Consider the following 14778-nt stretch of genomic DNA (forward strand, 5'->3'; position numbering starts at 1 on the left):
TGTGATTTTTTTGACATCCGTAATTATTCTGTTGGTTTTATTATGAGTGAACATGGAAATGATCATACTAATATAATTAAATTGGATTAAAATTGAGTTCGGGTATTTAATTAATTAGTCAGTTTTGGGAAAACATTAGGATTAAAATTCCATTCACGTATGTTGGAGGTAAATGGAGCCACTGTGTGTGCTCGATGTGACACGTGTGATGAGGCGACTTACAACAGGCATCCAAAATATAAACTGAAAATAATAGTTAATATTATTATTTATTGTCGCAACTAAAATTCTATTTATTTTATATTTTCTTGTATTTTTCACTTCTTCTAAACATAGAACAGCCTTTGATCCCTGTTTTAAAATGTCTCTTCTCAAGAAAACTTACCGTTACGACCATACAATTACGAAACGGGCACAACATTTTTTTGTATTATTACCTTTTTTCCATTTCAGCTTAAATAATAATGCTTTCTGCCTCGTTATTGTCGTCGTAACTCAAATCGCCCAAAGCTCGGAAAGCATCGATGGCAGTCCACGAGTCGGCTTACGAAACCCCAGCCGAGAGGCGCGGGGCACTGTTGTAGTTAAATGTGCCGGGCTCTGTGTCTTCCTGTCTATTCCAAATCCCCTTTGTTATTTCTCTACGGCTTCCTTCGAAAGCTTTGCGGTTTCCCACCGAGTCTTCCAGCTTGAGCGCCTCCCTCCAAGGAATCGAGAAAGTGACGAAGCGGCACCGGTCGTGGGAAGCGAGGATGTTCTATTCGCACTCTCTCCTCTCGAGAAATGGTCCCCTGGGCACCATATGGGTCGCTGCCCATTGCTTCAAGAAACTCAAGAGGGAGCAGATTGCCCACGCCGACATCTCCTCTTCAGTGGGTATTGACCGTCTCTGTTTAACCCCCCTCTTCGGTTCGTTTGTATGGCCTCAAAAAGATGTCCTTTCTTTCTTTTGTAGTTAGATTGGTTGCCATGTGTTAGCATTCATAGTGTCGTGGACGGAGGCGGTTCGATTCTTTTCACATGCTTGCGTCTTTTTTCTCCTTGTCTTCTGGTGTTGTCTCGAGGCAATGACTTTAGAAAAGCCCTCTTTTGATATCTGGTTTTGGATAAGGGTTTTCATTTGGTCATCCTAAGTGTGTCGATCTTTATAGTTTGATGATATCAAACGAACTTGTTTAAGCAGTTGAACGAAGGTAGATACGCAAGAGAGGAAAACTTGAGGGGTTAATGCTGTTTTCTTTGACGTTGTGAAAACCTAGATGACGTTTGTAGATAAAAAGGTTTTGCATCAGCGGCAGAAAGTTAGGTTTGTTAATTCACCATTGCGTTACCCAATCTTTTTGGTCGATCACGTTTCCTAGGTTGACATCGCGCATCTGGTCTATTATGATGTGCCATTTGGCAGTTCTATGGCAGGATTGTATCCGTTTCCACCTGCTACTATTCCTTGCTATGAAATATCTTATGTTGAAGTTGTAATTCTTTGGCTAATCCTATCAACGCAGATGGGTTTTTTTTTTTTTTTTTTTGCTTTTTATCACACATAAGACAGGTGAAAACACGGATTGGAATTTGAAGTCATTGGAGTTCCTACTAGTATAATTTCCCTCCCTGTCTCTGTTATTGGAGTGCTGCGAATGTGGCAGACAGTTGAAGCAGCGTGAACCAGGAGTCCCTTGCTACGTATAGCAACGTGCATATGAATTGTTGGTCATGTTTCTTAGGTTGGCAACCGATGTATATAACATTTTGTTGTCGGTATTGTCAAAACCCTGGTTTATTTTGGTGTGTCATTTGGCAGTTGTATGACAGGTTTGTGTCTGTTTCCACCTGCTACCATTCCTTGCTCTGGTAGTCAGATAATCAGCAATGGACATACTCGTTGTTCTGTACCACATAATATATGTCGAGGCACATTAAATTTAGTTTGTAGGATTGAAATTTGAATTCACTGGAGTTTAGAACAGTTTCCTCGCGAACTCTGTTACTGAAGTGTTGAGAATACGGTAGACAGATTAAGCAGCATGAACCAGGATTGCCTTGGTATAATATGGCAATCGGTATGCATCAACTTGGATTCCCTGGGGCCTTTCTAAGGGTCTTTCTGTTGTTAGAATCCTCGGCCTTGGGCATATTGATCTTTGGTATCTTTCTGTTGTCAGAGTCCTTGGCCTTGTATCTGGCACCAATTTGTCACATTGAAACGAGATATTGTCATATCGCTTGATACATAAGTTATCTAAGTACAGATTCTAAAAGAATTTGCCTTGTAAATGCATATTTGACTTAATTGTTTATGCTAATTTGTCACTAAGCTTGGTAGAACTTCTGGTATAGTAACTTGAACATATTACGTGACTCCAGATGCTTAAGCTCCAGATCCAAGTAGTTGGTCCATCAAACCTTACATGTTTATAAACCCCATATCCCCATTCGAAGTGGGATGAATTGGGCTCCTCAAGCCTAATACAAGACTTGTGCATATCTGTGCTCTCAGAGTCCTCCATCCAAATTAACTAGGACTTGTTACAAAATAAATATGCTGTGAATGTCAAATGTCCTCCAAACAACAGATGTAAATAATGCTAGAGAAATTATGACATTTATTCAGTAGTATTATGTAACCATCAGAACTTCGTGGCTGATTTTCTTCCAATTCAAATTTTGAAATAACTAGGTTAATGCACAATTACTATGACGGATGGTTGAAAGCCATATGCAAAGCTTCGCAACTTAGATGGCAGATGCTGATGTTGTCAACTGATTAATTAATGCCACTGACAAGGAAGGCTATGATTGAGGTTGAGGTTGGGAAATTGATGCCACCAACAGAAGTAGGGGGTCTGATTGGGATAGATGAAACCTAAACATTTGGACAATTCGGTTCAGAAATGTTTATATTAATTATAGTAACATGGTTCAGATATGTGCACTGGAGATGAAAAAAAAAAAAAAAAAAAAACTTGGTTCAGATTTGGATTCTATTTTTATGGTTTCTTATCCCATTCCTGAGATATGTTGTGTATGACTAGTTGCTAGTTTAAACATTGTGGTCATTGCATGTAAAACACACCTTTAGTTATTCAATGGTAGCGATAAGGTTGGCAACCCAATAGAAGGGCCCACAATTTTAATCTTTAATTGGTTTGTTTCAGTTGATTTAATTATGCTTTTCATTTAGCCCTTCTTATCATCTTCTGCAGATAAAATTGTGCCTGAAATCCAGATATCATACAGAGTCTTAGCCCAACTTCTGCTGGGTATTGTGAGGATATTCTCAAAGAAAGTTGACTATCTCTACCATGATTGCAACGTGGCTTTGATTTGCATAAGAAAATCATTGGCTCCTGTCAAACTCACTGAAACAAAGAGAGCAAATACCAGAACACGACACCACTTGATAGAAGCAGGACACAAACCAGACCATGATATTAGTTCATCAAAAGAACCAATCTTTGCAGAACCAGTGGAAACCATGCGTGCTCCATACCATCATATTACTATCAGTGTACCTGAAAGACTGGCACTTGATTCTTTTGATCTGGATGTTCCAGATGACAAGTAAGAACTTCAATAACTCAGACTTCAGTACAACTTTGCTTACACATCTTTTACCCTCTAGTAAAACAAATATGAATTTCCATCCAGTGACACAGCCAATACCAGTCCTCATGAACAGTTTACACTTCAAGGTATTACTTCTGCACTTGCTTTTATTTGTTTTTTACATTAAAATTTTTTGTTAGAAACTTAAATTGTCAGTCTATTGGGGATTAAAATGTAATTGCTTCCCGTTGTCTGATTTCATTGTAGACAATAACTTCACTGTTGTTTCAAATACCTGCCTTCTAACAGGTCAATGCCTGGATGGTAACAATGACCTTTCTTGTCTGAATGAGGTATTTCTGTACAAATTTTCTAATTAAATCTTTGAATTTTGGCCTTTTTTTACTTCTTGATATCAGCACTACTTTTGTGATAGATGGAGCCTTTCTATTTCCTGTCTTTTAATTCTAAATACCAGCAAGAGTTGCAGTGTACATGGAGATTTCTGTTTTCATGTTGCTTGTAATCTTGAATTATGTATTTTCTGCAGAGCAATCACAGGGAATCAGTCATGTGCGATGAAATTAATTCTTCATGCTTTACACCTGTTAATGAGTATGTATAGTTAGTGATCAAAGTCATCTTGTCAAGTACAATTTGCTTACATTATAATGCCAAATAATTTTTTCTAACAGTGTTCTTCTATCCCATATGATGGACATTAACCTTGAGTTCGATGAAGAGTGCAACTTTAGCTGTGGAAACGCAGAAAAGGAGAATCTTCAAGGAGATGTCAGATTTCATGGATGGCTAGAGGAGAAAAAATCATTGGATCCCATCATGCCTGATGGAGAATCAGAAGATCGGCTTCATCCTGTAAAAACGTTGAAGACTACAGATTCTGATATTGCTGATGCTGTTAGGAATCTACCGAATCTAGCAGATCCTTTGGTGTCACAGGAGGCATTTTCATCAAATTATAAAAATTTGTCAGCCTATACAAATAAAAGTGCAATGGTTACACATCCCACTAAAACCCATAATGAAGATCTGTCCCCATGTGATCTAGGTTGGTGCTTTTAGACAGAGGCATTTATCTAAGTTGCATTTGCAGAATGATTATGATGAACCTATTTTACTCATTGTGTCAAACCATGTTATTGCTTAATTTTGATCGCCTGTTGTCTTTCTGTTCAGGTGTTCCTTCTCCTAAATTTACCGTCCGGACTCCAGCTAAAAGAGAACATCATCGTATACTGAAGAAGAGAAAGAATTTCTTTGATGAAACAATAGTGCTATCCAATGAGTATGTACTGTCATAATCCATAGATATGTTTGTAATATTTGAGTTATTAAAGTAAAATTCTTGCTAGAAGTTTTTTCCTTTTTCCTTATTTATGATGATATCTTTAAACCTAAATCTGCTAACAGGAATGTAGACCATTAATAGCTGTGAAGTCTAAATTGCAAACAGTATTCTTATCTTCAAAAAGGTTATATAGATTTTAAAGTGTAGCTACTAGATTTCATTATGGTATTTTCTAATTACATATTTCTCGCTCGCATAGCACGTCTCAGCTAACTTCAACTCCCTCTATCCAGATTTGATTTTATCGGTTGAGATGTGGAAAAATAATGAAGTGTTTGTTAAAACTAGAACTGCCACAAACAAGTCAGTTGTATATTGTTAGTCAGTTTTTGAGACTTTACAAGGAGCCTCCTTAGCTTATCCAATTGTGGTTGAAGTCCTCCACTGGAGCATTCAAGTTATAAGAAAAATAGCTTCATGGGAAAGTGGTTGAAAGGGAATACAGAAGTCCATATGTCAAGTTCAAACATTCCTGGTAACTGATAAGGAGGATAGTGAGTCAAGTAATTGAGAGTGGTTGTGAGACTGAATGCAATGGTTGACAAACAGTGTCACATAAGAATATAGTTGTTGATAGTTCTATCTACAGATAAATTAATGGTCATTTCATCATGCAATAAATGGCTTCATAACCAACCTTGTCTTATGATTGAAATGAGTGTCCTTCAACCAAATTTTAATGATGCAATATCACATTTACTTTGAATTGTGATTCCTCCAAGTTCTAATCAACCTTGATTACATCATGCAATTATAATGTGAGGTTGTTTTGGCTTTTGGTATTCGGTGCTCCTAACCTCTACTTATCTTCCCTAGCATTGTTGTTCATGATCTCCTCATCCTTAAAGATATTGGATCATTGCAACATGAGATATGTATATTGTACATCATAATATTAGGAAGAGGTGAATTGTGTGGCCATGCCTACGGTGCTGGATAGAGCAGATAGTGGCATGGTATTAGATAATGACACATGGAGCGATGCTGGTCCACTGTGGTATGTCTGTTACCTGAGGAAATGATTTGGGCTGGCACATGCAGGTTCTTGCTGACATGCGTCAGGATGAGACTGATAAAGTTTAATCAATCACATTGTTGAATAGACATAATATTGCTAAGCAAATGGTAAGCTAAAGTCTGGTTTTACCTTGTTCATCATGTATATAATATATGGGGCCTGGAAAGAGGCTTAGTTTACTGAACTGATTATGTGGAAATTTGAACATGTATTGCTTTGTTTTCAGCTCATGTGCTTGGATCTTCAGGTATTTACTCATATTTGTTTTGATGGTTTTGTATTTATCATAAATACTCACAGGTCTCTAAGGAAGGGAATACATGATGCTAGTAGTTTAATTTTCAAAAGGAGAAAAGTACCTCACACGCTTCTGGATGCCTGGAAGTCTTACAGAATCCCTTATCTGCAGCAGAACATTTTGGAACCTGTGATTACTTGTGAGGCATCAAATATCTTTATGCAAGTTTCTCACTTGTGTGGACTAGGACGAATTGTAACTTTGCTGTGCATTATTGTTCCATGTCCTTGCAGGTATGGCCTCAGAGCTCAAGGCTCTCTTTCAAAGCAGTTCCTCTTTTTATTCACCAATACATAGGTCCGCAAATCACCACTTAGAATCACAGGATGTGGATCACCAAACATCGAGCAAATCCACTAAAGTTGAACATTCCTACAACAAACCTGATATTGAAGTTTCACCTCCTAAGAGTCATGCTGATGTGCCTAGAACTGATACACTTGGTGAAATGGAGGTAAATTTATCTCTGGGTTTATCAGGCACTGGGTTGGATCTTATGGGTCAGGTAACAGAGCTCTTTGGTCTTTCTTTAGGTTGAACCATAATCTGTTTCTTTTACAGAGTCAGTCATACTGCAGTTGTACAGAATATCTTGATATGTTCTCTTTTGCAGGATCTTGAGTCTCAGGAAAAGGGTACTATTGGCCAAGGTAGTGCCATTAGGACAGCAAAAGGAAGTTTACATTCAATCTTTTGTTTCCTATATACTGGTTTCCACTATTCTTATGTTGTAAGAGCAGTAGATTAAATTTGCATGGCATATTCTTATGAACCTACATTTATTGCAGATAATGGATGGTCACTAAGAAGCAGGTACATTATAGAGAGATTATTTGTCTTCACTTTTCACTTAGTTTTTCTTCTGAATTGACATTTCTTTGGACATCTTCCAATGAAGGGGTGTGGCGCAGTATCTTTCTAGCAAACTTTTGCATCCTAAAGATGAACAACGAGAAGAGAGTCTGAGTTTACAGCAAATTTTACTATGGACCAAAAGATCTGACTCTGCTAGATTTTTTTATGAAATTCTGGTAGGTTTCTCAAACATCGTATATGAGGTCACATTTTTTGGTTTGCCAAGTCATTATGAATTTAACTTAATTTGGTCAAGAGTGATGACAATGAAAGTACTTCAAAGCTTTGAATTAGTTCTCATTGTTGTTTGGTACCTCTGTTGTTTTGTACTTGGTGAATTTCTGAATAGGAATATAGCAACTGACAATCACGATTTTAGATCACAATACGGATCATGTATTGCCATGATCTGGAACAGAAAAAGCATCTTGATCTGAGTTGCAGGTCTCAGATCGCAATTCCTAGGCTACGTATAATCTGGATTGCATATATAGAGTGATCAAGACACACATGTCCGTGGACATGCATTAGCCATGATAGAAAAAATGACATCGATACAGAATGCTGCTTGAAAACATGGCTTTATCGTTCTGCAGATCTTGAAGGGATGTCAAAGCATAGATGTCAATCAGGACTCTCCATACGGTGATATAATTATATTCGCAACCCCAAAACTGGAAGCAGATCTTAGAAGCTGACAAGTTCAACTTTAGTCGCAGATCTTAGAAGCTGACAAGTTCAACTTAGTCGCAAAGCGAACTTATCAGAAGCGGATGGATGTTATGTTCCATTCCCATTTTTGTGCAACTTGCTAGCCCAGTGGTTTCTTGTAAATATCAGTGTAATCATACAAAATAACCTTTTCAACTTGCTAGCCCAGTGGGTTCTTGTAAATATCAGTGTAATCATACAAAAAAACCTTAACACTGGTTTAATAGTTTCAGTTGTTGCATCACAAGTGTTACGCTCCCGATCTCGAGTTTGTTCATCATCGGAGTTCTGCTCCATTTCCATTTTATTGGTGATAGAATGCGAGTGTTTGTGGTTTATCTCCTAATGGCTCTTTTTGCTGTTCAAAAATGATATTTGATATTACCAGGCTGAAGTATGCAGCTACTAAGAGTTCGTGTTTGCTTTGTAAGTGCTATGTGGACCGAGAAAATTTATGTTTGAATAGTTTAAAGATCTATTTTTCCATCTCAAAAAATCATCACAAGAGTATCAAGCAAAAGGTCTACCTCGTCAGCTTTACTTAAGGAAGAGAACCTATGGATTCTTCAGCAAGAAGCCAAATGAATAGAACATGTCAAACAATATATTTTCCTGGCTAGAACAGAAGCTAAAATTTATAGATGCAATACACCCTTAGCGAGGAAATTTTTGTTAAGATGGTTTCTATACATAAATAAGAATATAACATTTTTTGTTTTTGCTACAAACCCTAATGTGTTGATCCTCACAATAATATCATGCCACGACATAAGTTAGTTTAGAGTAAAATATAACCATGAAACCTACCATCATCCATTTCATTTGAAGGCAATTGATTAAAGGTCAACGACTAATTTCTTCTCAAGTTTCGTGAACTCGTTGAAATATGCCTTGAAATGCTCGTAAGAGTGTTTGGCATCGTCAACAGCACACATTTCTCTAATGCTATGCATCGACAACTGAGGCGCACCAACATCGACAGTCCGAATTCCGACACCGCTTGCGAGTATGGGACCAATGGTTGAACCACATGGCATGTCGTTCCGAACCACAAAATCCTGCAAATTGTCAAATAGTATTAGTACGAAGAAAATATAATGCATCAAATACATGTCGTGCTTGTGTCGGCACAGAACAATAATACTGGGTCAGTTAAGGAGGCAACTCACCTGAAAGGGTAAGTTATGCATTTCTGCAATTTCTCGGAATATGAACGCAGTAACAGCATTGGTGGCATAACGCTGATTGGCATTGTGTTTAATAACAAGACCACCATGTAGTTTCGGTTGATGATTTTCCTCGTGCTTGTCCTGCAAGCATGCGAAAAGAAGCCGATAGTGGTGCTTACATTAAATTGTTCCACTTAAAACTGCTGCCAATAACTTGACGACGGACCCAAACCGTGTTGAGACTAGTGGCAGAAGTATAAAGAAACCAATATCTTACACGTTTTTCCTGCCTGAAGGCTATTCAGGCTCTACAGCAGCAAAGATTGTTTAGGTAATTTAATTCATTTTCTCCACAAGACAGCCAGTAAAGCCAAAAGAAAGACCAGACATACCATAAAATTAGGATGTAAAGCATGTGCCATGTCTGCTGAAACAAGAAAACTCCTTTGGATTGCCTTCTCAAGAAACTGAAAGAAACATGGATAAATCAAAACAATTGTCCAGTTTAATCAATTTAAAGATGCCCAAAGTCTGAAGCCTTAACAATAATCAATTAGCACACTGTCCAAGGAAGACAAGTTTCTCATTTTTGGTAATGCTAAAATAAATAGAACATATATAACCAAGATGCAGATAAGCCAAATCTGGAAAGCAAAGAAAAAGAAGCTTTATATAGAAAAACATAGTAAAATCAAAAGTAATAGTACCCTGGGATCTGAAGAATCAAAAGACTTTGTTATCCTTGACAGAGCATCCAACATGACAGGAGATCCAGCTCCCTGAGCTGAATTTGATCCAACCTCCTCATGATCAAATAATGCCACCATCCTGACACCAGATTCTTCATCAAGCAAACTTCCAACAGAGATGGAGTCTATTAATGCCTGAAATTGAACTTAGATATATAAGTTACACTGTAGCTAATCTGCTTGCTTTGCAAATATGAAACAAGAAGATAAACTCAGAATTTAAAATAATAATAATAATAATGTCAAATGCAATACCACTATTGACTTAAGCACTATATTCCTAGCTAGCTAATCAGTGGATTGACATATTATCCGATGAATATATGGTAACTCTCATTTGGAGATCATAAAGACGAAATATTCCTCAACAGCCACAAATGCTGTAATGTCCTTGCATAAGCACTTTTAACAGAATAAAATCATTACTCAAACTTTTTATAACATCAAATCCAATGTAAAAATGGATTTTAGGATAAATGTCTTCAGAATTATATAGTATTCTTGTGAAAGTATCAACAGCCCATAAAGGTAGCTGAATATCCGACTTCAAGGGTAATTAGCATGATACAAGGCCAAAGATATTTTTAAGACAGTAAAACTTAAAATTGTTAGTTAAAAGCAGAATGATTAAGTTATTACTTAAAATACAGTATGGGCCTTGACTACATGGTTTCTTACAGTTTTAGTATCAATCAGTTATGGACATACGAGGCATAATCAAGTTCTGTGATCCATCACAACTAAACCCTGAAATTGTTTAAAGAGTAAAAACTAATTTGACTTATCCAAACAGCTATCATGTTATACTTTGTAAGGTATGAAGCACCATGTAAACAAACAGATAAGAAAAGACAACTCACCTTTAGTGCACAAAATGACATGCAAAGGTTATCAACCCTTCCCGAGAAGATAAATTCCTTCATTGCACCACCTATGACACTTGGTTGAGTATCGCAGACTTGCAGCTCAAAGTCACAAATTTCATCTGGATGGCAATGAGCCTGGTCAGCAATAAGCTGTATAGAAACACCAACCAATGTGTCAACTCCCACCAAGCATTCAACTATTGCATGCATCAGTACTTTTCAGACAATCCAACATAGGTTATAAAAAGATATATTGTTAGAGAATTCTTTTACCTGCAGTAGCACTGGATGATGTATTTTGTTATCAACATTTGCTTGTGCATTTGACTTACAGGGACCATTTTGATCTACAAGCTTCTGAATCTCACCCTACACATATTTCATTTAAAAAGAAAAGAACTTGTCATGGAAGTCAAAGTAGTACAACAGCTTGAATATTATTTCCACAATATTTAAAATCTTTAAAACATAGAAGCATAGTCGAAAAGACATTTGGATATGGCAGTTTAAATCTTGAAAATAAAATTGTAGTACATTTCCAATCATTCCTTGAACCAAAGAAAACAATTTAATCAATGGGAACTAAGGTTACCCTCAGGTTCACTTTTGTTTGGAAGATAACCAGAATTTTAGTCACTTTGAAATAGCCTCAGTAAGGGTGTGCACATTGACCCTCTATTGGTGGGAGCCTTGTCCACTGGATTCGCCGCTTTGGTTTTGAGAGAGATGATATTCTTCGTAATCAATCAAGCAACGGGTATAAAATGAAACAAAACCAAGAGATAAAATGAAATAAAAGTTTTATAAGCATGCTAATCTTCTAGGTTAATGACAGATTAAAATGCTAAAGAATCTCACTGAGTATCTATAGAAAACAAAGGGTCAACCATAAAATTTTTTAAACCAAAAGTGCAAGCCATCTTGAAGCCAAAATTTCTTCAAGATTAATGTTGTGTCATGAATGTGCTCATTAGAAAAAGTTCGTTCTTTGTTATATTCATTTCACTGATTCTGTTACCAATTTATTTGAACCATTACTAAAAGTTGCATCTGTTCCACAACTTTAAATTTTAAAAACAATTCTATATGCTTTAATGGGGATTGATATCTTTAAACTACAAAAATGAATCAATTGGAGATATGTGTATTCTTTTATGCGTCTATGCACTTACTTTTTAACTGTTCGTAGAAAATGTTGTTGATATGCCTTCTCATGAATCATAAGTTGATCATATAAACAATTGTATATTTCATTGACTAACATGCATCAATTGACAAATTATTTACCTAACTAATGTTCAAATTGATAATGACAATAATCATCTGGAGCTAAAGAAAAAAAATCTTGGAATCTTGCTTATAAGCCCCTCGTTTCCAATTTCTGATAACTATGTGCATCAGGGATTGCTCATGGCAAGCATGAAGCAAGCACATATGGTAGGAGACCAGCACTCAAATGTGGACATGTGCTAGTCTCCATGCCCTTATGGATTTGTGAGCATGCGACAACATAGCTTGCGACAGGACATGATACTACTTAGGTACAGGAACCACAGTAACAGGTAAATTCAGTGTACACATTAAAGAGTACACATGAAAGAGTATTGCTCATGGCAAGCATGAAGCAAGCACATATGGTAGGAGACCAGCACTCAAATGTGGACATGTGCTAGTCTCCATGCCCTTATGGATTTGTGAGCATGCGACAACATAGCTTGCGACAGGACATGATACTACTTAGGTACAGGAACCACAGTAACAGGTAAATTCAGTGTACACATTAAAGAGTACACATGAAAGAGTTTAGGCATATCTCAAGTGATATTTACATTCAACATAACAGAAGATGTAGCTGATAGATATGGCTGAGAAGCTCAAAAGGCAAAAAAACTCGCTAATGCTACTGTTTATCTATAAAAGGGAAAATCAAAGAGGATATTAACATAGGACAGAAGCAAAATGAAAAAGATGAAGAAAACAGAGAAGACTGATAATATCAGAAAATTGGCAAACAATAGAAACTAAAAGGTTTGTCTCTTTTAGACATTAGAATGTTTTGAACGGTGTTACAAACTTACAATGACAGATCAAAAACAGATTACTGCACTAATGGTAAGTTGGAGTTTGAGTCAGCTGAGGATGAGATGTGAAAATTATGTTTGACAATTTGAACAAGACTGGAACAGATGATCAAATGGAATTGTAAGAATTGGTGAGAACAAAGGAGCTGACCCTAGATTTGAACTTGTTTAATTTAAATATTATAGCAAATGGATAGGCACATGAAGAAAAACAAGTTCAAGGCTACAAAAAGTTAATTTAATCAGGTTAAATCACCTTCACTGATGTTGCTAACACAGGAATGAGGTGACTATGTGTGTTGAACTTGAAGGCTTCTGTAACACTCCTGTTCACAAAGATATAACAAAAATGCAAGATATTAAATTATTAACTTCAACAAGTATAACATGACTGATATATTTCATTTCCTAAACAAGTCATATAACTTCTAATCTAACAACTAATGCTCGAAAAGGAACACAAGAAACCACTGTGTCATTAAATAGTTGTCATACAAGTCTGAACTTGCAGGTACTCACACAAGGTGACGGTTGTCAACTACTAGAAACCAATGTAAAACTTTAAATGATCATAATGTCCAATTCAACCCTATGATCATCAAAAGCCATTAAGAAAGACATAAATATAAAATTAACATCTAATGCTCCATATTCCTTAACTACTGATACTAACCTATCTAGGTGAATAGCCAGGGTAGGAATCCGAAGGATGGGCTCCTCAATCCTGACAAGGCAGTGTGAGTAGGATACTGAATCATCCTTCACTTCTTTCTTTATCACTCTTCCAGCAAGGGTTAAGTCACGATCAAACCAGGTATGCCAAAGTCCTCCACCATATGTCTGGACACCAACTTCAAGATATCCTCCTTTTGTTACCTAAACAGGTATGGCAGACAAGGTCAACTACATTCAGGAACATCTAGTTCCCTCTCTCATTTTTCATTTTTATTATTATTTCTCATCACATTAGCAACTAATCATAATGTTCCATCATCTCTATAAGCATAAACACACTTGAATATAAAATGAATTTATGGATCCATTTTTTAACTATAAATATCAACATTTTCTGGTATAATTAGCTAAATAGTTAAAAGCAATATATATGGATTCACAAAAAATTTTGAACAAATTATTTTCAGTCAAATTATAAAAAGTTAAAACATGCAAAACCCAATATTTACCAGTAGCAGTATAAAATCTGATTGAAACAAAAGAAGAAAATTTTAACAATCAGATATAAACAATGAAATTGAGTTGAATGCGCTTACGTTGGAGACAGGCTTCACTTTGAGGCATGGGCTGTCAGTATGTGCTCCAATGATGTGAAATCCATTCCCGGCAACATATCTATTATTCGCAATGCAAATATACAACCAATAACATCTCGCAGCATAAAATACATGAACCAAAAAAAAAATTCAATTCTGCAAGTTAATTCTAGCAAGGAAGTCGAAAAGGAATGTATTAACCGAACCCTACTTCTTTCCGATGGCAAAGGTGACGACGGTGGAATGGTTCCTCGTGAAGAAATACTTCCCCCCCGGTTCCAACACCCAATCCTCTCTCTCCGACAGATGCACGAACCCAGCTTGCTTCAAACGCTTCTTCGCCTCATCTACAAAAAAAATCTTCCCCAATCAAAAAAGAATATGCATTCTGAAGAAACGATCGTGAGAGAGAGAGAAAGATTCGATGGTACATGCCGGATGAAGAACCAAAGAGGTGAATCTTCGTTGATCAAAGCGAGAGTTGGGAGATAACGTTGGATTAATTACCGACGGCGTGGAAGTTGGTGGGCGAAGCGTTGAGGAAATCGACGAGATCGAGAGCGATCGGATCCACAGTCGCCATGACTTCTCTTTGAGATGATCTCGACCGATACTTGGGGGCCTTTATCGCACGAAAGTGTCGCTGTTACGACTTCGCCTGGAATCGTTTGCGCGGTATACCGGTATGTACTGTTATCTCATCATCTCATAACGATACAACTGAATACAAATAATATATGTAATTGAGCTTTCAAATAATATATTTGGTATTTTATATATATATATATATATATATATATATATATATATATATATACATATATATACATATATATATAAACACA

At 36.6% G+C, this 14778-nt stretch overlaps 2 protein-coding genes across 3 annotated transcripts; one reads left to right on the plus strand and one right to left on the minus strand.

The window, feature by feature from the left end:
* Positions 1 to 596: 596 nt before the first annotated feature.
* Positions 597 to 8056, plus strand: LOC103969772 (sister chromatid cohesion 1 protein 2-like). The gene is made up of 13 exons (XM_018819349.2): positions 597 to 876; positions 3204 to 3561; positions 3649 to 3692; positions 3856 to 3899; positions 4097 to 4161; positions 4242 to 4615; positions 4744 to 4852; positions 6234 to 6370; positions 6465 to 6736; positions 6845 to 6881; positions 7020 to 7044; positions 7130 to 7262; positions 7683 to 8056. Exons 1-13 carry the CDS (start codon positions 753 to 755, stop codon positions 7782 to 7784), a joined length of 1824 nt encoding a protein of 607 aa, XP_018674894.2. The 5' UTR covers positions 597 to 752; the 3' UTR covers positions 7785 to 8056.
* A 323-nt stretch (positions 8057 to 8379) lies between these two features.
* On the minus strand, positions 8380 to 14583 carry LOC135650623 (probable aspartyl aminopeptidase). 2 transcript variants are annotated; one of them, XM_065170111.1, is made up of 11 exons: positions 14441 to 14583; positions 14145 to 14280; positions 13934 to 14012; positions 13336 to 13538; positions 12919 to 12988; positions 10855 to 10950; positions 10576 to 10731; positions 9674 to 9850; positions 9359 to 9433; positions 8967 to 9107; positions 8380 to 8855 (listed from the first exon to the last, which is right to left on the minus strand). In XM_065170111.1, exons 1-11 carry the CDS (start codon positions 14514 to 14516, stop codon positions 8634 to 8636), a joined length of 1431 nt encoding a protein of 476 aa, XP_065026183.1. In that variant the 5' UTR covers positions 14517 to 14583; the 3' UTR covers positions 8380 to 8633. The 2 variants fall into 2 exon arrangements, with proteins under 2 accessions (XP_065026183.1, XP_065026184.1); XM_065170112.1 differs by lacking the exon at positions 9674 to 9850.
* Positions 14584 to 14778: the final 195 nt, after the last annotated feature.

This window comes from Musa acuminata, chromosome BXJ3-10, assembly GCF_036884655.1.
Source record: "Musa acuminata AAA Group cultivar baxijiao chromosome BXJ3-10, Cavendish_Baxijiao_AAA, whole genome shotgun sequence".
NCBI classification, from domain to species: domain Eukaryota; kingdom Viridiplantae; phylum Streptophyta; class Magnoliopsida; order Zingiberales; family Musaceae; genus Musa; species Musa acuminata.

Coding starts and splice junctions, on each gene's coding strand:
- LOC103969772 (XM_018819349.2), top strand. CDS start 753: ATGTTCTATTCGCACTCTCTCCTCTCGAGAAATGGTCCCCTGGGCACC. Junction 7,045..7,129: donor GGATGGTCACTAAGAAGCAG/GTACATTATAGA, acceptor CTTCCAATGAAG/GGGTGTGGCGCAGTATCTTT. Junction 7,263..7,682: donor GATTTTTTTATGAAATTCTG/GTAGGTTTCTCA, acceptor ATCGTTCTGCAG/ATCTTGAAGGGATGTCAAAG.
- LOC135650623 (XM_065170111.1), bottom strand. CDS start 14,516: ATGGCGACTGTGGATCCGATCGCTCTCGATCTCGTCGATTTCCTCAAC. Junction 14,281..14,440: donor CACCAACTTCCACGCCGTCG/GTAATTAATCCA, acceptor TTTTTTTTGTAG/ATGAGGCGAAGAAGCGTTTG. Junction 13,539..13,933: donor AAGTGAAGCCTGTCTCCAAC/GTAAGCGCATTC, acceptor ATACCTGTTTAG/GTAACAAAAGGAGGATATCT.